The 23938-nt window shown below is 40.1% G+C and overlaps 2 protein-coding genes across 3 annotated transcripts in view; both read left to right on the forward strand.

The window, feature by feature from the left end:
* The first annotated feature begins 255 nt into the window (after positions 1-255).
* aurkaip1 (aurora kinase A interacting protein 1) lies at positions 256-11124 on the forward strand. Its single transcript, XM_039756190.1, has 3 exons — positions 256-397; positions 648-1180; positions 10954-11124. Exons 1-3 carry the CDS (start codon positions 364-366, stop codon positions 11062-11064), a joined length of 678 nt encoding a protein of 225 aa, XP_039612124.1. The 5' UTR covers positions 256-363; the 3' UTR covers positions 11065-11124.
* Positions 11125-18457: 7333 nt separating this feature from the next.
* The window catches only part of LOC120531106 (matrix remodeling-associated protein 8-like), a 28057-nt gene continuing 22576 nt past the window's right edge, over positions 18458-23938 (forward strand). Inside the window, exons 1-4 of one of the 2 annotated variants that reach the window (XM_039756191.1) lie at positions 18458-18934; positions 21218-21244; positions 21339-21635; positions 21721-21822. In XM_039756191.1, the coding sequence (XP_039612125.1) occupies positions 18883-18934; positions 21218-21244; positions 21339-21635; positions 21721-21822 (478 nt within the window). In that variant the 5' untranslated portion in view covers positions 18458-18882. The remainder of the gene's footprint in view (positions 18935-21217; positions 21245-21338; positions 21636-21720; positions 21823-23938) is intronic. The other variant, XM_039756192.1, reaches the window with a different exon arrangement.

The following is a 23938-nucleotide window of genomic DNA, read 5'->3' on the forward strand; positions in this document are numbered from 1 at the left end:
ATCAAACATAACATTTATCACAAATCATGATTTATTTCTTCTGTCCAGTTTTTAAAAATTGTCCTCTACTTCCTCCGACTTTCTTTAAAATCTTTTAACATTACAAGAGGGACGACACAAGTTATAATAGCGTGATCCACACAAAACATTGCCATTTTATATTTAGAGAGTCTGCATAACTCATTAAATCAGTTGTAGTGTTGGCAATACTTTAAAAATCGACATTAAAATACGTTTCTATGGGACCGCAAAAGCTGTAGGACCGGAAGTGTGTTAATTTACGCGCTTCCGTTGAAGCTTCACGTTAGTGTGAAGCTCAGCACTTTAGTCTGCTCATTCATTTACCCGAAAACGTGTGTTAGGATGTTTGGGGTGAGAATAGCGTCTAGACTGACGGGTAAGTGTGAAGCAGGGAGAGCTCAGGTTGGGTAAAGCAGTCGGGCACCTAGTCACTCGGAAGGCCAAGAGGCGCTGCACTTCACCCAACATCTTTGTCTGACTGTGTCCTCTGACATTACTAATTTTTGCGTATCATACTGCTGTTTAAAATGGAACGATTTTTGGTTGTGTGCGTCTCCCAATCATTTAATAGTCGGAGAGCGATAAAGTAGTTCCCCCACTAATATATATGTTTCTTCTGTTTTAAGGCTGTCTGCGGCACACAGGGCAGTTAGCCGGCACTTACACAGCGTCAGCTAGCCATTCTTTCAGCCTGGGTAAAAGCCGGGCATATAATAGCACAAAAACTGGAACGGGATCTCGTCCTCAGCTTTGGGTGACTCTTGAGCCTGACCTTGACGATGCTCTTGTGCCGAGAAAAATGGCAGTGTCGCCGCTGGAGAGCTGGCTTTCCCTGCATTATACCCTTCCCCGGCTAGACAGCCCCAGCGCTGGCCCTATTACGGTACAACTGCCAGAAAGGAACAATGGGGTTCCAAATCTCAACCCTCTTGTCCAGGAGAACACAGTGAACTGGCAGATCTCAGATAGTGGCTCCCGGTGGTCTTCTGAAGCAGAGGAGATTTTGGAGGAAGAATTGAACAGGCCGGTGCCCCTAGTCTGCAAGAACGTGCTAGAGATCCGACGGCGAAAGATGAATCGGCACAAATATAAAAAATTACTGAAGAGAACCAAGTTTCTACGACGCAAAGTAAATGAAGGGCGCAGGAAAAGAAAGCAGGTGAGGGTAGCAAATGTCAAGGGCGGGGACAGTTAGTTAAATTCTGTCATTTATGAGCTATATTTAATTTGGATATGTCTGTGATATAGTGTTATTGATTTAATTTTTTTATTTCTTATTAAGACCCCGTGGCTTACACTGCTTATTAGGATTTTGTTATATTTATAATGGTATATACAGGCAAGGCTCCTTAATTTAAAGAATATTAAAACTAAACAAAAATACACGCCGTCCATTGTGGTTAAAAAAAGCAGGGTGAAGTGTAACCCTGAGGTGCATGTATTCATTCATTATTCCCTACTGAGAAATAATCTATTACACATTTGCATCATTAAAACCATTACATCTTGCCTGATGAAGGGGCCTGTGTTGCCTCGAAAGCTTGCATATTGTAATCTTTTTAGTTAGCCAATAAAAGGTGTCATTTTGCTTGGCTTTTCTCTACATCATTAAAACCAGATAGGTAAATACCAAGATACACCAGGACATACATATTGGTATAGAACACTCATTTGTATTTCTTCAAGTTGTCTTTAATTCACGTGGTAGAATAAAATGGCATGCATGTTGTGGCACAAAAGGTGTGCAGGTTGACAGATAGAAATGAGGAAATGGGGTTTCCTAAGGAGCCTCTGATCTCTTGGTGGCTATTAAGCATGTTGGTGGAGATGCTGTACCAGTCCGTGGCAGCCAATGTATTATTCTATGCAATGGTCTCTTTTGGAAGCAACTTTTTCAGAAGATGCACAATGTCTGAACAAAGTTGTCAGGAAAGCCTGCTTCATCATTCGGTTAACTCTGGTCACAGTCTATTGATTGATTATATTATGTCTCCTGTGAGCCTGTTTCTTTGTTGTTTTATGGTTCTGCTGCTGTGTGCATCTAAATTTTCCCTTGGGATTAATAAAGTTTTTCTTGTGTAATCTAATTAAGAGAAATAGTAGATTTTGGAGAAAATTGGTTTGGGTTGTTTCTGGAGGAAGTGTTGGTGAGCCCAATGGTGGGCAGTTAGCCTGTGGTCTAGGTGTGGATCTTAATTCCCCAGTGCACTGAACAAAGGCACTGCTGTAAACATAGGTGATTTCCTTTGGATGAGATGTAAAACCTATGGTCTGAGACTTTGTCTGCATAAAAGATCAAGATCCCGGGGTATCTTTCAGAAGAAGTAGGGTGATTCATGATGTCCTGCCTAAATTGCCCACCATAGCTTTGTCATTCTGACCTTCAGTTATCCTGTGTCCTTTATTGGCTAACTTCATCGCCTAATACCTGATGTGTGATGAGCGTACAGGTGGAACTGTAGCTTCCATAACATCATGCAGGTGGATACTGCACATTGGTGGTGGTTGTAGAGGTTCCCCACTGAGTATGTTTAAGTGCTTTGAGTAGCTAGTAAAGAGCTATATGAATGTAATTAATTAAGTAGTTTAGAAATACAGAGAACTGGATCAGCTCCAGAAAAACAATCATTAGGGAGTTGTCTGCCATTCTTAATGGGTTGGTAATATTTTCATTGAAACTAAGTGCGTGTACCCCAGTGAAACCTTACTTTTGTCTTTAATCCAAATAAACATTGAAAAAAATTTTATGTACTTAATTGATATTTTTACATTAATAACCTCTACTTAAACCAAGGATCTCAAACTCCAGTCCTGTAAGGGCTGCAGTGGCGGCAGGTTTTCATTCCAACCGTTTTCTTGATTAGTGACTTGTTTTTACTGCTAATTTACTTCTTTTGAATTAATTCTAATTGACTTGCTGTTGAAGACTCAGTCAATTATGTTTTCTTTTTCCTTAATTACCAGCCAAAGAATAATGAGATACAAAATGAAATAAAACATGACCAGCAAACTGTGACCATAATAAAATATCTGAAAATAAAAAGGTGGAGGTCTCAGGAATGTTAAAAGTAAAAGAAAGTAAAGAAAAAAATCAACCATTTTGAAAATATATGCTATAGCACGTACATGCGGATGAGAGCAGCAACAAGCCATGCAATTAAAGTACAGGTTTAATTTACAACACTCGGCATCTAATTAAGCAACTGGTTGGAGTGAAATTGGTATGAGTTTGAGGACCTTATTTAGTTGGTCTTCTGTTGGCTCACTCATGTCCCATTTCATTTCTGATTAAAGAAAGAATTCGAGCAATTCAGAAGGACAATGAAGAAATAAATCTTAAAAACCAAGTCAATTAAAATTAATTCAAAAGTTAATTAGCAGCAAAAACAAGTCACTAATTAACAAAAATGTTAGATTGATAACCTGCAGCCACTGTGGCCCTCCAGGACTGGAGTTTGAGATCCCCGATTTAAACAAAACATAGTTTAGCTGTATTTTTTGCCTTCTTCCTATATTTGCCCTACTTAGATTTATAACCACTCAAAACTGCATATTTATAAATGTTAATACAAGATTGCAATGGCAATATATACCATATACACAACTGTTGTCATTAAGAATCTCACCTTACCTGCTAAATAAAAATCTGACTCAGAATGACAACAGTGCTGTTTAGTTTATAACTGACTAGCAAAATACCTGCGCTTTGCAGCGGCAAAGTACTGCCTTAAAATTTTTATTAAGAAGAAAATTAAACCTTTTTAAACTGAGGGAAAATATACAAATAATTATTTGTTAAGGATCTCTTTGTATACCACATTGTGAGTTCGGCCCTCCGATTGTAATATGACCAAGCTGTGTGCTGAGCTTACTCTTGAGCGTGTAACGTACAGTTGGCCATGTGAACAGTAATCTTGTCTCAAATCTCACAGCTTGGATTGCTGCTCTCATAATCGGTTTGAGTTTCATGGTTTGTTTCAATCACGACAGTATTTGAAGGACTTGTGTTGAAGAGACATTCAGCAACTGTCAAGCGTTGTACGTATACAACCGGTTTCATCGATAACTTCACATCCAGCTTTTGAGAGTTTAAACATTCATAAACATCAAAGTGTCCACTACTGAAATCGTCACCTGTGAGTCTAAGATGTTTAAGAGGCATTGGCGGTTGTCAAAAGGTGTAAAATATTTGGTAATTTCGGTACACTTAAAAAGCGACAACCGAACAATTCACCGGCAGCCATCAACTCGCATGCAGATGCATAGTGAAGGGCTTAAGCATTTCACTCTTCTAGTGCTCCTGTGTAGTATAATTATCTCCTGTACCGTCATCAGTCCACACCTTGAACCTGTCCCAGTCATTCAATACATAAGACACAATGTTCCTCCGGATATCAAGAGTGAGCCTGATATAGCCGTGCAATAGGTAACAAAGAGAATGGAAAAGGTAGGTGCCATCTCCGGGCATGGAAACCACTCGCTAAGTGACAGTTCTTTGATCGATGGTGATCACCTCGATAGACAGGTTAATGGGGGTACAGTTGGAATGATGAAGGAAATGGATACCTGAACAATGTAAAGTAAGTCTAAAATACCTACACAATAACTATAATCGTAATAAATGAACAATAAAACAGCGGAGAAGCCATGGATTAAATAAAAACGCTGTAGTTATCGGCAGGGAAACGTGAATCCCGTGGCGAAGCAAGGAAGAGAATGTAGAGACTGGAGCGATGGGTGGCCTTATATAGGCAGGCAGCCAACAACGTGGGAGGCGTTGGGATCGGGGAGCCAACACCGCCTCACACGGTGACCCAGCTGCAGGCTTTGGACGTATATATGTACGTAAGTAGGATTCAGCGTTGGTAACCCGCATACCAAATTTCTTGAAGATGGGCCCATAAGTAACAAAGACCGTTGAAAAGTTCAATATGGCGGCCGACAGTGGCATCATACCATTGAAAGAAGTGCGTACATCACTTTTGGTTAGCGCAGGGAAGCCACCTACCAAATTTCGTGAAGATGGGGCCATGAATAAGAAAGTTCAACATGGCGGACGTTGTCGACCGTTATCAACCGTTATGTGTAGAATTTTGAAATGAAACCTGCTTAACTTTTGTAAGTAAGCTGTAAGGAATAAGCCTGCCAAATTTCAGCCTTCTACCTACACGTGAAGTTGGAGAATTAGTGGTCAGTGAGTGAGTCACTGAGGGCTTTGCCTTTTATTAATATAGATATATGTTTAGAAAGTACAGCAAAAGATTTTTTAAAAACTTCAGAAACTTTGTTTTCACTTGTCCTATTTAAATATGGAATGGAGCTGGAATCAAATGTGAATTTTTACAGATGTTTATGCTGCGCTGATTTGTCACCAAGCATGAATTAGGGGTCAGTGGTTAGTGTAATTATTTGACAGCAGCAAAATAGTGCGGCTGCGTTTCTGGCCACAAGTTAAGCAGGCAGAAATGTTCAAAAAACCTTTCATCCAAAACGTGGTGGTGCAACAGTTCAGTTAAAGGTATGCCTTGTTGCAAACAGAGAAGGAGGAAAAGCAAAGGCTTTCTCAAGGTCTATAAAAGGCAACAGCAGAGTGCCAAGGGAAGAGATTTGATGGAGCTTGAGAGAGAATGGAGTACCTGAGCAGTATATAAGACTGATTAAAATATGTATGGTGAATGAATCAAATGTGGCAGTCCTTTGTGAAGCTGGAATAGGAGAGCAGTTTGAAATGAGATTGAGATTACATAGTGGAATATTCTTGTTATAAAGAGATGGCAGCAAAGATAAAAGGAAAAACACACAAGGCAATTGTGAGATCAGCAGTGTTATGTGGTGCAGAAACCTGAGGAGTAACTAGAAGGGAGATTGGAAAAAAGTGGAGTTTAAGAGATGAAAATACTGCAATGGCTGCGGTGGGCTGGCGCCCTGCCCAGGGTTTGTTTCCTGCCTTGTGCCCTGTGTTGGCTGGGATTGGCTCCAACACACCCCCGTGGCCCTGTAGTTAGGATATAGCAGGTTGGATAATGGATGGATGGAAATGCTGCAATGGGTGTGCAGAATGAATAAACAGATTAAGCCGAAAATATGTACATTAGGGGAAGTTAAAGGTGAAACAAATAGTGGATGATGAAAAGAATTCTGCAATGGGATGGGCGCGTATGAACAGTGTGCTGAGTAGAGTGTTTGATATGGCAGTGCTAGAAGAAAGAACTGGGGGAGATAGGATGGAATGATGTTGTAGTGAAAGATATGTAGGAGGGCTGATATAATAAGGAAATTGAGCTTACATAATGGTTGGTGAGACGAAATATGGGAGAATTCAGTATGAAAGGAGACAAAAAGAAGACATCACCTTAAGTATGTTTTTCTTTGTCTTGGTCACCAGAAGTGTGTGTGTGTATTTTTCTTTTTTGTTGTGTGTAAGATTTTGTTAGAATGGATACATTACAGGTCAGTAAAGCATGTTGCACTTTCCTTTTTCAGAACTCATACCCCACTCGTACTCCTCTGGAGAGCAGAAAAAAAATAACATGAAGTAGTAATTCAGAGTTTCTGAAATATCAAATGGTTGCAATAGTCCATAACATTTTTTTTACTTCAGGGTAAACACTTGCCCAATTAAAACAAAAAATCGAGCCTTTCCTAGTAAAGTGAATTTATTTATTTATTTTTAAATAAAATAGCATGTTTCTGCCTTTTATGTTCTAGTATGTGGGTTAATATTCTTCCAGGTGAACGGGATAGGATACATGCTAGTAGCATAGTGCAAAATGATCTGCTGTTGTTAAACAAACAGTAATTCTCTATTAGGTGTTAGTAGTCTATCACTTCTTTTTAGGTTTGGGGATAATTGTGATTCCTAAACAATCCCCAAAGACAGTACAGGTGTTTGAATGCATTTGTCACAAGAACTGGCTTAACCCAATAGTACAAACAAATAAAACAGTGTATTTTTTTTATAGTGCTGACTGCCAGTCTGTCACATGTAGGCTGTAAATCTTTTACTGACATTGAATATTGAATAGGTGTTGAAGAAAGAGACTGGAAAGTGTGAAGCTGATTACAGAAGAGGTCACGGTTATTGTCATAGGCTAAAGAGATGATTCCTCAAAGTATTGGGAGGGATTGGATTTTTTAAGACATCTGCAAGTGGAACATAAAAAGCTTAATGGTGTGAAAAGTAAGCCACAGAGAGCCAGTGCAGCCTTTGTGGTAAATGTGTGAGATGGGCTACCAGGTGTTAATGTAGCTGATGTAAAATTAAATGTGCCAGTGGAGTACAGAAGTTGTCATACTCAAAGATGCTTGAAAGTGTGTGGACAAATTCCATGAAGCTATCCAAATGTGGCACCTAAAGCGGTATGTCATATGTTAAAGGGAAACATTTATACAAGGTATGAGGAATTGTTTATAGGAGTAATATATGGTTGGTGAAAATAACAAACGGGAATGTACAGAGTATCGCTGAAGTAAGGGAATATGAGTTTTGAGAGAAAAAATGATAGAGTGCATAAATAGTTAAAGGCAGGTTGGAGAGATGAATCTGAGGATGGGGAATGAAATATTGACATTCTCCAAGAAAATTTACATTTTACAAGACATCAAAAAATAAGTCGGCAACAGGCAAGGCGTATTGGGACTATGCTTAGAATCAAACACAGTAAGCAGTTGTGTGAATGGAAAATGCAAAGGTTGTCAGTGTAATTGTTTAAAATGTGTTGTCCATGGGCAGAAACTGTCTCTGAATCACTTGGTGCCACTGAATTAGATGCCAGGCTGAAACAAGATTAACAGAGGGCAGTGACTTAAGTTTTTTTATGTTACCTTTGATGGTTGGCATATCTATGAAGAAAATTCATGATAAACTGATGACTGCCCTTACAAAACTAATGTATGTGTTAAATATAAACTCAGTAATTTTGTGATAAGAGTTCAACGTAGTAACAACACTTAAGACTAATTTGTTAAAGTGCATATGATGCTGTGTGTGTGTGTGTGTGTGTGTGTGTGTGCGTGCGTGCGTGCGTGTGTGTGTGTGTGAGAGAGGATGTTTTTTCAGCATTGCAGATCCAGAAAAAAAGGTTCGAAATTTGATATCCAAAAAATCTGTCTATCTTTTCATAGTCCACACTTTCAGTAATGAAGGGAATGTGATCGATGCTGTGGTTCCTGAAGTCAGTAATAGTTTCTTAGTCCTGTTAGGGCTGCTATCTTGATGGCAACTTAACATTCAATGTGGAGCTGTTATCTTGGCATCAGTTTGCTGGATTTGTAGTCTTTGCTTCTACAGATATGTAGATGGTATCCAATTACAGAGGTGTCATCAGCAAAATGTATGATCCATTGTTGTATTTTCTAACCTTAGAGTCATTGGTAAACAGGAACTACAGCAAGAAAATAACAAAGACCTAAGAAGCACCAGTATTTATAACAAGTATGACTGTTGCCGGGCAGCACGGTGGCACAGTGGTAGCGCTGCTGCCTCGCAGTTAGGAGACCTGGGTTCGCTTCTCGGGTCCTCCCTGCGTAGAGTTTCCATGTTCTTCCCGTGTCTGCGTGGGTTTCCTCCGGGCACTCCGGTTTCCTCTCACAGTCCAAAGACATGCAAGTTAAGTGGATTGGCGGTTCTAAATTGGCCCTGGTGTGTGTGTGTGTCCTGTGGTTGGTTGGCACCCTGCCCAGGATTGGTTCCTGCCTTGTGCCCTGTGTTGGCTGGGATTGGCAGCAGCAGACCCCTGTGACCCCGTGTTCGGATTCAGCGTGTTGGATAATGGATGGATGGATGACTGTTGCCTGTTCTCACAACATGCTGTTAAATAAAGTGTTGCTCTGTTTACTTGTAAAAACAGCACAAGTTTGTAAGTGTAATAAAGCTGATGCTTTGTTCAGAAACATGTATTTAGATTTTTAAATGCTCTATTATAATTTGTTTTAAGCCAAATTCCAAGGTTTATGCTGTTTTTGAAATTTAACATTACAAATTGCAGTATTTTTTTTCTTTTTTCTATCCTTCGTAATATGGCTCACCCTCTCACTTGCACTGTATTGTCTGCAGCACTATCCTAAAAATGATTTATGTAATCTGTCACCTAGTGACATTGTTATTGCCTGTAATAAACAATGTTACTGACGTCACGGTGTCATTGCTGCATTTATTGGCGCCTGCTGTTTAATTTCTAAGCTTGTTTATTTTTGAAAAATGTAAACAATTCTCCTAGTATCAGCCTGAGTTTTCCTCTTGGTATTCTCATGTCCCAAAGCCATATGTGTTACGTTAATAGGGAACCCAGAATTGCCCAGAATGAGTGTATGCCTAATTGTGTTTAACTTTCTGCCTTGTGTTGGTTTCCGTCTTACTCTTGATACTTCATAAATCCTGATCCTTAAAGTGGATTTGGACAAATCTATACACCTGTCCATTTTCCAACATGGGTAATCTAAACTTGGTGTCATGGAGAGTGTGAGTCTCTCTAGGTGACAATTAGATGTAATGTAGGGACTAGCATTAGAAAGTTTGCTCTCATCCACTCATGCTGGCAAGTTTAGAGATTGGTAATTGACTTTACATTTGCACTTTTGGATGTGGCAGAAGAACTGGAATACCTAGCGAAGGTTCTTGCAGATATGGCACAACATACAGATTTACACATATACCTTTAAAAGGCTGAGGTACAAACCATGTGTTCATCATACCACCCAATATATCCACTCATTTCCTAAAAAAGTGAGTTTATTCAATTAAGAGTTGCATAAAGCCAAAGCGTTGATTGCCAGTATTGGGTTCATCGAAAGATCTGACAATGGACAGGCATCAGTCCGTCAGTGGGCACTCCAGCACACGTATCCAGATTCATTACATAAACGTGACCGACCAGTTTAGAGTTAAACATAAGGTACATATCTTTGGTGGTGCGATGGTAAAATGGCTGTGACTTCTAGTGCTCATGCTTGATTCATCTCTCTATCTTTTTATTTGTCTATCCATATCAGTTCAGTATTTTTTTTTTTATTATTATTATCACTGAAGTCTTTTTGTAACATGTTATGAGTGTTATTTTGTACTTAGTCTGATAGCTGTAGTGATTATTTTGATCTAAAAATCTTCAATTTCCTCTCTTTTAAGGTATAGTATTTTATTGCGGAGAGGTACAAAAAGTTATGAAATTATTATTTATTTATCCAACCGTAAATTTTCTGAACCCACTTATTCCAATTTAGGGTTGCAGGGTGCCAGAGTTTATCCCAGAGAGTAGGTGGATACTGTAAATAAAGCAAAGTCAAAGGAAGAGTGAATAGTAAATGGGAGATGTAGAAACTAAAGAGGAAACCTGATAGACTTGGAAAGAATTAAGTACCCATGAGATCGTAAGAGTATAATAATTAATCATTAGTTTTGTTAGTGTGTATCAGAATGCTAATAATAATCACACTAATCAAACTAGTTTTTTTGCTATCAGCTTTGCACTCACAAAACGCTTTCTGAATATCTACAGAAGATGGATTTTTTTTGTTTCCCTCCTAATATATTATGTTTTTCATAATTAGATTTTTTTTAACACTTCTATTTTTTTCCCTGATGTTTTGAAAGAGTTGCATCCAAATCCTGATTCATTTTATTTTATGGTTGTGATGTTTTATTTTTAAAACCTTATTATACAAAACACTGATTCTTTGAAAGAGAAATTGATAAACTGTCATGCCAGTAACCTTGTTTATTAATTTCTGACGGTGTTTATTTTTGGAAGTGTAAATCCTTTTATGGAGTATACCTTGGGCATTTTTCCCCAATTTCTACCAATTATTTTACAAAACAGTCCTCTGCTATTGCATCTGGAAATTTTAAATAAAGTATTTTTCCTGTTCTGCTATAGCAGTGCATTATTGTTGCTTTGTATACTTCCTTACCAGTTTTTCATATATATTATTTTTCAGCATCGTTTTGAGAAAGAGCTGAAACGTGTATGGAAGAAAGCGGGGCTCAAGAATGCTCCTGAAGGATGGCACACTCCCAAGATTTATGTCAGACAGGGCAAGTCTGACTGAAAACACTGTTACTTTTGTGTGTGTGTGTGTATGTGTGTATCAAATAAATAATGTTGTGTACGTGCTGGACTCTTGACTTTTTCTACTGTACATGTTTGCTTTTTTTTGTTCTCTAAAGATGGATTTACATTAGAGCCATTAGAAGTGAAAATCTGAACAGTTAATACTTATATGCTGCCCTCTGGAATACTGTTTCATTGGTTTGTGTTAGTTATGGGAGTGGGTCTTAAAGAGCTTTGAGGTAGTGCCAAGAGGCATTTCATACATAGGTAAAGTCTGTGGGTGATTACATGCTCTTATACTTTGTTTGCATGTGCTCACAACAAATATATGAGAAGACAAGTCCCAAAATCATTGAAATGTGATATCCACTGCCTGTCATTGGCAGTCAGTTACACTCAAACAAATTACATCACCATAACATTTTACTATATTTGACTATATGGGATTACCATCTGAAAGGGGGTTTTCCACTTAATTACTTTAAATAACATGAACAAACTTTTAAAGTCTTGTAGGTTTTATTTTTCCATATAAATTTAAATATTTTGTTTACTTCGCTGACCACTGTGTTGGACGTACTAATGTGGAAATTCCTTTCAGTTTTTGGAACCTTGCTCACTCAGGATACACCCCACCCATTAATTATTTTTAACCAATCACCACTGATGTTGTATCCAGTTTGTCTGCAGTTAAGCTTGCCAGGCTTAGATGTGCCAATATGGTCCACAAATAATTTGCATGATATGTTAAATTGTTTGTTTCCTCTGAACTGGTATTATCTTGTCTAAACCAGTGAAACATGCCTGTTTCCTTATGATATAATGTATTTTTAGTGGTTTAGAAGGAAAGCGATGTTTAATAATCTGGAAACGGAGGGCTGCTGGGATGCCAGATCTGAATAGATCCAAAAAAGTGAGCAAAGGCTGGAAGGGGTAATGGTTCTATTGCTGCAAATGGTTTCCTGAACAGTCTCTTGTACTCCTGCAGGTGGTGTCCTGAGGGTCTTGTTTCAGTTAGTTCAGAAAAGGAGGAAGCTGTTATGTCCTACTACTGGTGTCTGTGAGAATGGGAAAAGTTATACAAGACATTTAATCGGAATCAAGGAATTATTTTTGTGTTCTCCTTCCTTCCAGAAAGGGAAGTGTGTGTTCAATGAAAATTCAAATATTGACTAATCTTTTATGCGTAATTTGAAAGTTCAATAGATTACTGTTACATGTAGTTTGTTTTCTAAAGATCTTCACACTGCTATGTGGCATTCTATCTATCTCTGCATTCTGGATGTAAAGATAGAGACTACCACTAGATGTCATTGGCAGACCAATCCCACCAGCTCGACTTGTAACACATGCCCTGTTCCACTTCTCCCTGTAGTGCCAGTTAAATTTATATTAAAAGTACCCTCTGAAGATTTTGTTACTGACTGCAGCTGTTGGATGCATCCAGGAAATCTGGAGGCAAGCACCATCTGTTTCCCACAGGTAAAAGGTGTGCCATGGGATAAAGCGCTGAGTGTGCTTGGCATCTTGCTTTCTCCAGCTGCTTAGCTGAAGCTGGCAAAGCGACTATTGAACCCCCCGCTAGCTTTTTGATAGACCCAAATCTGGAAAAAATGCCCAGTCATCACTATGGGCCCATATGTAAAAGACTTAAATTGTCTAATGAACAGTGGGGATATTTGGACCCTGACTGTGTGTTACAGTATTACTAGGCATAAAATAAAACCCAGACACTTCTGGATGGTTATTAGAGGATTATTATTTTCCCACAACTTTGGCATTTGACAAATTTTGATTGTTTGCATTCAGATTGAATAAATAAAAGCAGTTGGAGAAGATGTAATGGCACCTTATAGGGGGCTTTGTGGCTGTTCATGGTGACTCATACAGAACTCGCCTAATTCTGAAAAACAGTGCAATCTGCTGTTAGGCTTGAGTATTGCTGAATCGGTTACTTTTATGTGAACCCTCTCTCCAATGCAGGGTAATGAAGAATCAAAAGCAATAATCAGTGTTGGGACATAAACCAAGTGAGAGTTATGTGAGAAAGTAAGCACACCTCATATTATATATATATATATATATATATATATATATATATATATATATATATATACACACACACTACAGTGCATCCGGAAAGTATTCACAGCGCATCACTTTTCCACATTTTATGTTATAGCCTTATTCCAAAATGGATTAAATTAATTTTTTTCCTCAATTCTACACACAACACCCCATAATGACAATGTGAAAAAAAAAGTTTACTTGAGGTTTTTGCAAATTTATTAAAAATAAAAAAACTGAGAAATCAAATGTACATAAGTATCCACAGCCTTTGCTCAATACTTTGTTGATGCACCTTTGGCAGCAATTACAGCCTCAAGTCTTTTTGAATATGCTGCCTCAAGCTTGGCACACCTATCCTTGGCCAGTTTCGCCCATTCCTCTTTGCAGCACCTCTCAAGCTCCATCAGGTTGGATGGGAAGCATCGGTGCACAGCCATTTTAAGATATCTCCAGAGATGTTCAATTGAATTCAAGTCTGGGCTCTGCCTGGGCCACTCAAGGACATTCACAGAGTTGTCCTGAAGCCACTCCTTTGATATCTTGGCTGTGTACTTAGGGTTGTTGTCCTGCTGAAAGATGAGCCGTCGCCCCAGTCTGAGGTCAAGAGCGCTCTGGAGCAGGTTTTCATCCAGGATGTCTCTGTACATTGCTGCAGTCATCTTTCCCTTTATCCTGACTAGGGTCTCACTGAAAAACATCCCCACAGCATGATGCTGCCACCACCATGCTTCACTGTAGGGATGGTATTGGCCTGGTGATGAGCGGTGCCTCCAAACGTGACGCCTGGCATTCACACCAAAGAGTTCAATCTTTGTCTCATCAGACCAGAGAATTTTGTTACTCATGGTCAGAGTTCTTCAGGTGCCTTTTGGCAAACTGCAGGTGGGCTGCCATGTGCCTTTTACTAAGGAGTGGCTTCTGTCTGGCCACTCTACCATACAGGCCTGATTGGTGAATTGCTGCAGAGATGGTTGTCCTTCTGGAAGGTTCTCTTCTCTCCACAGAGGACCTCTGGAGCTCTGACAGAGTGACCATCGGGTTCTTGGTCACCTCCCTGACTAAGGCCCTTCTCCCCTGATAGCTCAGTTTAGATGGCTGGCCAGCTCTAGAAGAGTCCTGGTGGTTTCAAACTTGTTCCACTTATGGATGATGAAGGCCACTGTGCTCATTGCGACCTTCAAAGCAGCAGAATTTTTTCTCTAACCTTTCCCAGATTTGTGCCTTGAGACAATCCTGTCTTGGTGGTCTACAGACAATTCCTTTGATTTCATGCTTGGTTTGTGCTCTGACATGAACTGTCAACTGTAGAACCTTATATAGACAGGTGTGTGCCTTTCCAAATCATGCCCAATCAACTGAATTTACCACAGGTGGACTCCAATTTACAATTTTGAGCTTCATGGCAAAGGCTGTGAATACTTATGTACACGTGATTTCTCAGGTTTTTTTATTTTTAATCAATTTGCAAAAACCTCAAGTAAACTTTTTTCATGTTGTCATTATGGGGTGTTGTGTGTAGAATTCTGAGGAAAAAAATGAATTCAATCCATTTTGAAATAAGACTGTAACATAACAAAATGTGGAAAAAGTGATGCACTGTGAATACTTTCCGGATGCACTGTATACTATACAGACAGTAGTATATAGACTTTACAAATACATAGACTTTAATGTGGAGTTGGTCCTTCTTCTGCAGCTATAACAGCTTCCACTCCTCTTGGCAAGCTTTACACAAGAGTATTCTTGCCCATTCATTCTGTAGAGCATGTATGAGGTCAGGCACTGATGTTGGATAAGAAGGCCTGGCTCACAATCTCTGTTGCCAAAGGTGTTTGATGGGGTTGAACTCAGGAATCTGAGCTGGGCACTCAACTTCCACGCCGAACTCCTCCAACCATATCTTTATAGACCTTGCTTTGTGCACTGGGGCACAGTCCTGCTGCAGTAGGAAAGGGCCTTTCCCAAACTGTTTCCACAAAGTTTGAAGCATGGCGTTGTCCAAAATGTCTTGGTATGCTGAGGCACTAAGAGTGCCCTTTACTGGAAGTAAGGGGCCTAGCCCAAACCCTGCAAAACAGCCCCACACCATTATCCCTCCTCCGCCAAACTTCACAGTTGGCACAACACAGTCAGACCTGCCCCTCTGACTGCCAAACAGAGAAGCATGATTTGTCACTCCATAGAACACGTTTCCACTGCTCCATAGTCCAGTGGCAGTGTGCCTTACACTACTCCATCTAACGCTTGGCATTGGACTTGGTGATGTGAGGCTTGCATGCAGCTGCTCGGCCATGGAAACCCATTCCATTAATCTCCCACTGAACAGTTTTTGTGCTTTCATTAATTCCAGTGGAAGTTTGGAATTCTTCAACTATGGAATCTGCAGAGTGCTGGCGACTTTTACACACCATGCACCTTAGCAGTCGTTGACCCTGCACAACAACTTTACGTGGTCTTCCACTTGCTACTGCTGTTGTTCCTAAATGCTTCCGCTTTCCAATAATACCACTTAGAGTTGACTGTGAAATATCCAGCAGGGATGAAATTTCATGATTCATCTTATTACAAAGCATCCTATCAAAGTACCATGATTGAAGTCACTGAGCTCTACAGAATGACTCATTTTGTTTCACAGATGTTTGTAAATGGAGACTGCATGGCTAGGTGCTTGGTTTTATACACCTGTGGCAATGGCTCTGATTGAAATACCTGAATTCAATAATTAAGTGGTGTGTCCCAATACCTTTGTCTTTGTAGTTTGTGTGTATATATATATATACTGCATATTGCATAGTTTACTGTCAAATAATGCAAAGAGTATGTGAAACATGTTACGCCCTCATTTGGGCTCATCAGGCGTACACACTCAACTACTCCCCTCTCGGGGATCGAACCTCGGACGTCAGAGACGAAGCCCCTTTACACTGCGCTACGGCGTGTGGTTCATTTATTTGACAGCCTGTAGGTCTGGGGTAATTACATCATTGCATTCAGTCTAGTCTAAGTCCCAACCTGAATTGTGTGGGTGGTTACCTATCAGGTAACGCTTGTGGTTGGTCTGCCATTCGGTAAACATCCGCCATGGTGCCCTCTTCAGTTGCAAGAAGCAGATCATGGAATGTTGCATAGTTTACTGTCAAATAATGCAAAGAGTACACGATACGTGTTTCGCCCTCATTTGGGCTCATCAGGCGTACACGCTCACTGTTTGCAGGGATCGAACCTCGAACATCAGCGTCAGAGAAGAAGCCCCGCAAGCGTTACCTGGTAGGTAACCACCCACACAATGCAGGTCGGGACTCAGACTACGAATGCAATAAATGTAATATATATATGATACAGTAACTGCCAAATAATACAGAAGGTACATGACATAATTGGGACTCATCAGGTGTATGCACCTTTGCTTCCCCTTATGGGGATCGAACCTTAGACATCAGCACTTGAGGCAAAGATACACACTTACATACATACATATGTGGAAATATCAAGATCTGCTCTTTTAAACAGTATCTTTGAGTAAAGGGAATGTAATTGAAAAAAAGAAATTGTTGGAAATTCTATTGCTTGCAATAATGTAATAAGTGAATAATTAATTGATAATGCCATTTCTACAGTATATGTTTAGAAAGTAAGTACAGCCTTGGATATAATAGTTGGCATTGCCTTCTCCAGTAGATATTTCCTATAACTGTTTAGCACTTTCTGACATTGACTCGGAGAAAGTTTTTCCCAATCCCCCATTCAGAATTCTTTCAACAGTGCCATGTTCATGCACCTGTGTGCACAGCCCATTTTCAATCTCACCACAGCATCTCAATCTAGGCTTTCAATTGACCATTCCAGGATGCTACATTTTAATTTCTGTTTGCAGCCATTCCTTGCTGGATTTTCCTGTATGTTCAGAGTCATGGTCATGTTGCAAGGTCCACCTCGAGTTGAGCTTTAATCTTTTGACAGATGCCTTCACGTTATCCTCAAGCACCCCATGGTATAATGAAGAATTTCTAGTTGATTCTATGAAGGTGAGCTGCCCATGCACTGATGCAACAAATCCACCACTGTGTTTTATAGTTGGCATCGAGTTCTTCTGATCAAATGGTGTCTTTGGTTTTGGCCAAAAATGTGTTCTGATACCATAGCCAGATAACTCCTTATTTGCCTCGTCTGTCCAGAGCACTGTGTTCCAGAAGTTCTGGTCTTGGACTAGATGTTCATGGGCAAAATTTAATCTTGCCCTGACGTCCTTTTTGTACAGCAAAGGTATTTTTTTTCCATTTCACACTTTCCACGTAGATATAATTTATTCAGCCTGTTTCTAGTAGACTCATGCACTTTGACATCAGCAACAGCAAGAGTTACCTGCAGGTGCTGTGATAAAATTCTGGGGTTGTTAGGGATTTCTTTCAGTGTCTTGAGTTTTCACTTGGACTGAACCTGGTGGGGAAGCCAAGGAAGGACAAACTGGCATTTGTTTGAAATCTTCTCCACTTGTACTGTAGATATTCTTCCGAACAGTGGTTGATTTCTAATTGTTTGTAGACCTTTTTAAATCCCTTCCCAGACTTGTTGTTCTCTGTATAGTTCTTTCTGAGGTAGGCATGGTCATGACACTTCAACAGGAAAGAGCAACCCACCTTAGTCTCTGAGATTTAAATAAGACATTCTAATCACTTATACCTGGTCTTGTGCACCCGATTATTCTTTTATACAGTATGAGGTAGTGAAAATGCAGGGGTGGTTTTTCTTGTGCCACTTAAGAACTTTGCATTTATGTTTATTTTAATTATGTAATGGGCTACAAAATAGAAAGGTGGCATGTTACCTTAATATTTATATATACTAGTTAAATGAAGAACAAATCTTGATATCTTGAAATATGTTAAATAAAAACAGGATGTGAATTTAGGGCTGAAGGCTGAAGAGATATGTAGTTGAAGTAGGAACCTTGACAGCCATTTAAGATGTATTGTGGGTGAGATACTCTGACAGCTTAGCTATTAGCTGAACAAACAAGCTTGATGGACCAAATGGTTTTCTGGCATTTGTGAGATTTCTTATGTTCTTATGAAAACATTCACTCCAGAGTTCAAGTCGGCTTTGAATCCCACCCATAATAGTGCCATGTGGATGAGAGGTGCAATATTTGTCTTCTGAAGTGTAAAATCCTTGGCTGCAGTTTTACCACTAACAAAACTTGTTGCTCAATGTCTGGGGCTGAAGTGCTTTTACAGCATTGGTTTTATTTTAAGAGCAATAATTATAATGAAACTAATTGATTTATTTGTATTTGATTCAACTTTCAGTAATGTTTACACAGCAGCCCCGAAAGCAGCCTGCTTCCTATTAGACTGACTGACAATTCAGTCTGGGAAGAGTTTCAGGGCAAAACGAGGCGCTGGGGGGAGGAGAAAAGAGAAAACAAGAACACAGGAATGTGCCTTTGGAGGAGGGAGTCTGGACAGGGTTCAAACTGGGCAGCACAGAGCAGACGACGAAAAGTGGGAAACGCTCAGAACAAAAGCACAAAGAGAGAGAGACAGAGAGAAAACAAAAAGAGGAACAGGAATGAGAGAGAAGGAGAGTAGGGGATCAAAGTGCTAAGGAGGGTCATAAAGTCGGAGCATTCGCAGAACTTTCCAAAGTTACTTCTGACAACTGCAGAGGAGAGCGAAGGTGTTTTTGGAGAAGTGTACGGCACTCCAGCCTAATCGAGAGGGACCTGTATGTCAGCATTTACCTGCCAATGATGGAGAAGATGGGATGGTGCTTTGTGGTTCAACTGCTCCTGCTGCAAGGTAAATATTTTTTTTATATGTTAACTACAAAAATTCCATAATTTGAAAGTCTTTTTGCACTTTGCGCCTGGTTGACCATTTTTGCTCTAATCTATGGCTGCTTCTCTGACTTTTTATTGCTTTTCTTAAGTTGAGGTTGGGAGGCACACATGTGACTGCTTTCAGTGAAATGGGCAAGACATTACTTGTCTGATAGCAGCCTTATGATATATGCTGACGTGTGAGGACGAAATGAGAAGCCGACACTATTTCTCATAATATGCGAATGGAAAAAAATCTAAAGTGCTGAAGTCATCAAGAATTAAACCCTATCTTGTGAGTCAGAAATCACAAATGTCGTGAACAAATTGACACTAATAAGTATTACATTGTGTGGGCGAGCCACTATTTACTCCTTCAGCAAGACAAGAGAGTAGCACCCAAGCTGTTTTCTCCAGTCACTATTATTCCAGTTTAGTGGTTCAGACATTTTGACTACTAAGTGCAGACGAATGCAGGCCCAGGTTTAGGGTATGACCCTGTGAAAGGCAATTTTTACAAGTCCAAACTGGATATTGGGACTCAGCTCATGCTTTGTTCCAGTGGTCTCTGCAAGCTCTTTTGGTAAGTTCACACTGGTGTAGCCGCAAAAGAAGGCTGCACTGGTGTTGATTTGTTTGCCGAGCTATATAGTGTACTCTCGTTGGTCCTTCTCCATTGCCTTGCTTGGTAAATGACCGATGGGTGAACTGAAGTTCAGGCTGGCTTAGTTAGCAATGACCCGATGAGCTCAGTCTATTCCCGTTGTGCTACTGATAGCTATTAGGTGAGCTTACAATGGTTTAGCTGCACAAATGGCTGCTTGAAATCATCTCGTTGAGTCAGTGGCTGCTTGGTAAACACATGTGGTAGTCTCTCTGAGTTGGTGGCTACTGAAAAAGAACATCCCCCTTTGCTTCAACTGGTAGTCACACTGGAATTACTCACTCATACAGAAGAGTACATGCTCTGTTTCACAAGACATCTGTTCCAATGACCACATTGAGCTTTTGGTTTGTTGTTATCTAGGTGCAACAATGGTCATCTCTTAATGGCTTTGTCAAAGTAATTGTTACTTGATAAGATTACTTTGTCATTTCTGTGGATTCGCCCTGGCTATTGATTGTCAAGTTTAATCATTTTGTATTCTGTGTGGTCCTTTTGAGCTAAGGGTATATGCTGTCACATACTTGGCCTATTTCCTTGGTGATCCAGTTATCTCAATGGTTAGCTGGTGTGCCCATGTTTTCTTTTTGCTGGTCCAGCTGTTATAATGACGACTTCTTGGCACATTTTGCTTCCTTGCTATGTGGTGTTTCACATGGGAGTTGTTTGATGTCGACAATGAGACTCTTCTTTATCAGTACAGTCCGGATACTGGCTGGAGTTTTTAACTCTTCAGTGTAAATCCCCCTGCTTGCTAAGGGAGTCGATCATCCCCTGGGATGTTGCAGGTTGATATCTCTAACACTTCCTTTACAGTACAGCAAGTGACCACCAAAGCGTTGTTGCCCAACTGGATGCCCCTCGCTGGCCTAGTGTTTTGTGCACATAGTGCTTGACCGTCGGCTTGTTTTGCACTCCAGCCAGGGGCTGCAGCTGTTTACTGGAGCCGTTCCACTACCTCCAGACGCCACATGTGCTTCTCATTAGAGGAGCACACTAACAAGCTCCACTTCCGTTTGTTTTTTTGCTTTGATCAGCAAGAGCCCCTCTAATAGCCTGTGAATCAGCAAGGGGCCCTTCCCTCTGTGCATACTTCTCCATGTAGAGAGTTCAGTGAAGAATCAGCCCGGCTATTTGAAATAAGTTTTTAAATTGTGCCTAGAATGATGCTCCTATAAGACTTTAAAAAATAACTGTTTCTTCTTTTCTTTTTGTGCTGCTGCTTCACCCCAAAATAAGTTTGAGAATGGACATTCTTTGAGAGTGTTAGGGAATGGACAAATGGGGACAATTTCTATCCTCCTCCAGCTATTAGAAATCCACTCATTGTGTGATTCACAGTAAGTCAGCAGTAGAACTCCAGATGAGGTTTGTGCCTTCAAGGCTAACTCCTTAAATACTTACTGGTCTACAGCTGGCAATGGCCAGTGTCAGGCATAATTCTGCTACTGCATCATAGCCTTCCATCCCAACTATTCTAAGCAAGTCAAGGTGACTGTGTAAAATGCTAATGTGGGGTCACAATTTGCTCCTGCTGTGATAGAGAAGATGTGTATGTGGTAAGGCTGAATAACTGACCATCTTGCTCTTGTATTTTAGTGCCCTTGGCTGTGATGTACACCCAGGGTGAGTTTTTCTAGTCGTCAGTAGCTGCATGTTCCTACTCAAAATTGTCTTGAGTCTTTCACTCTTCATGTTTGTCGGTTTCTTGTTCCCACAGATCAGGGAAGTGGAGACAGCACCGTGGTGGCCGTTAACAACATCAGCGCTCCAGCTGGCTCCCAGACAGTACTCCAGTGCCAGAGTCAACGCATGGTATGGACGCAGGATCGTCTTCATGACCGCCAACGTGTGGTGCACTGGGATTTATACTCCACGGGACGTGAATACAAGGTGGAAAGACTCTTGGACATGTTTTCAGCAGGAGACCAGCGCATTTACAACTCATACAACCAGGGTCGAATGTCTATGATCTCCACTGCCTTTGCTGATGGCAACTTCTCTCTCATCATCAAGGGTGAGGAGCATAGATGAAGTGCGTCCTAGAAGTTCACATGTTATCTTATGCCTACTTAGAATGTCTTTTCTTTGTTTCCTAACAGATGTTGCATCGAGTGATAAGGGGATCTACTCTTGCAACCTGCACCACCATTACTGCCACCTGTACGAGTCGACCAAAGTGCAGCTGAACATCACCAAGTCAGGTAGTGTGAGCCTTAAGTGAAGTGTTCTATGAGCCCACTCAGTTCCAACTACTTGCCAGCATTTGCCTTTTTTTTTTTAGGAAGACGTCATGTTTAATTTGACTAACCACCCACTACTGCCCTTTCTCCCTCTATTTGAAATTGAATCTTTATTAAAGATGTTAACTGACCAAAAACATTAACCTAGGAAATAAACCATTTTACAGTTAATAGGGAGAATGCCAACTTGGATCCTAAAAGAGCCATGTTACAAAGCCAATCCAAAGTGACTGACACCACCCAGTGACAGGGAACATGGAAAGGAATCTAAAGTAAAGGTTTAGGATGCAGTGATGGCTGACTGGCAGCTAAGCTGTATGTGTCCACTTGCCGGTTTATGAGCTGGAGGAGCCATTGGCCCCCAGCCCTGGATTCTGGAGAACTCAAGAAGGGACAGATTGTAAAGGAAATTTTTCCAAGAAAAAAGTAAAGAAATCCATGGTTTTTCCGCAAGTGATTTAGAGTGAGTTTTGCAACCATGTAAAAAGCCTCTACTGGAAAATGGAAAAATAGGGAGAAGAAAATGAACTTTATTGGAGAGGAAATAGCAGAAAATCTAATCAGTTCATCATTGGAGTAGGGGGACAGTCCTAGAACATGTACATGTAGGTTCAAATCCAGGGAGCAAAGAAAATCATATAGGGTCAGTGATCAAACCCATAGCATAGGTTTGTGTGAGGTAATGTAAAAGTGATGGGTGTGTTGATAATTTGGAGGTTTGGAAACCATATAAATATTTAAAAAAAGAGGTGTCCCATTGCATGTTAACACATTACCACACAGGTTCAATCAGTAAAGGTCAACAAGCCGTCCTACATGGTAATGTGTATAAAGTTGACACAGTGGAGGAGAGAAAGACTATATAGAGGGTGAGATGGAACAGCTGTTGAAATAAAAGCCACACATGCTTTAAGAATGGACCTAAATTGTAAATGAAAGAAACATGGGGATAGAAAAGAGAGACATTAGTAACTGGAATATGTGGACACCAGGCTCATTAAAATATCACCCAGCAAAATGATTCCTCTGTGAGCCTAGGGTTAAAAAACAACCTCCAATGCAAGGAAGTGAGCTTTGGAAAATACAATAGGTGTAGAAATATGCCATATTGAATTAACAACCAGCTGCATCTCCAACTTATACCATATATTCAACCCTTATGTTATTAAAGGTGCAATGTTTGGAGATGGGTAAAAACCAGGAGCTCCAGTAGACCAACCTACCCTCTGTGAAGCCTTAAACATATCACATAATCTCTCCCAGAGCTCTTTCTGGATCATTATATGCTTCTGCACATAGCAGTCTGTAGGTACAAGCAGCTGTGTTTACCATCAGAAGTTAACACTGTGATGGACAAATCCAATCAGTTGGCACCCCTTGCTACCCACTATCTGTGTCGTCTTAAGAAGTCTCACTCATGGAGTTAATAGAATCTGCCCATCTACCTACTTTCAGCATTTATTTATTTTTTCATTGTTGGTTGGTTAAACACAATAGTAGTCACGTGTCCAAGAATGTGTTAAGTTTCCACAAGTGAATCTCTTTATAGCACAGTTTAATTCATGTTATGATATGGTGATACAACATGTCAAAAACTGAAGATAGGCCTCCAAAAAGACCCACAGACCAGACCAGCACCTTCACTGGCCTACCTAGAATTAGGCCTTACACCAGGCAGCCTGACCCCAAACCCCACAGGAATACTGCAGCCATCGCAGGCCCAAAATGCGGGACTGTCTTTTAAATTAAATTAAAAAAAAATTTAAATGTTCAAAATGTACACAATTTCCATTGAAGGCAGAAAGTAAACCATAAAACATCTGGCTTGAGAAACAAGGCAAACATTTAATCTGTTGAAATAAAGGATTTATTTATATAAGCAAAAAGAAGCACAAAAATAAGGCAAATAGGAAAAAGGCAAAAGGGTTTGCTTTAAAAAGGAATCACAAAACAAACAAGTCCAACCATTTATCCAATACTCAGAATCCAAAGGCAAAGCAAAGGTAATCAAAACCACAGAAAAATCTAAAGAAAAATAACCACAAGAAGCAAACTTCTTTGCAGTCACTGAACTCTG

The sequence above is a fragment of the Polypterus senegalus genome, chromosome 6, assembly GCF_016835505.1.
Source record: "Polypterus senegalus isolate Bchr_013 chromosome 6, ASM1683550v1, whole genome shotgun sequence".
In the NCBI taxonomy this organism is placed as follows: domain Eukaryota; kingdom Metazoa; phylum Chordata; class Cladistia; order Polypteriformes; family Polypteridae; genus Polypterus; species Polypterus senegalus.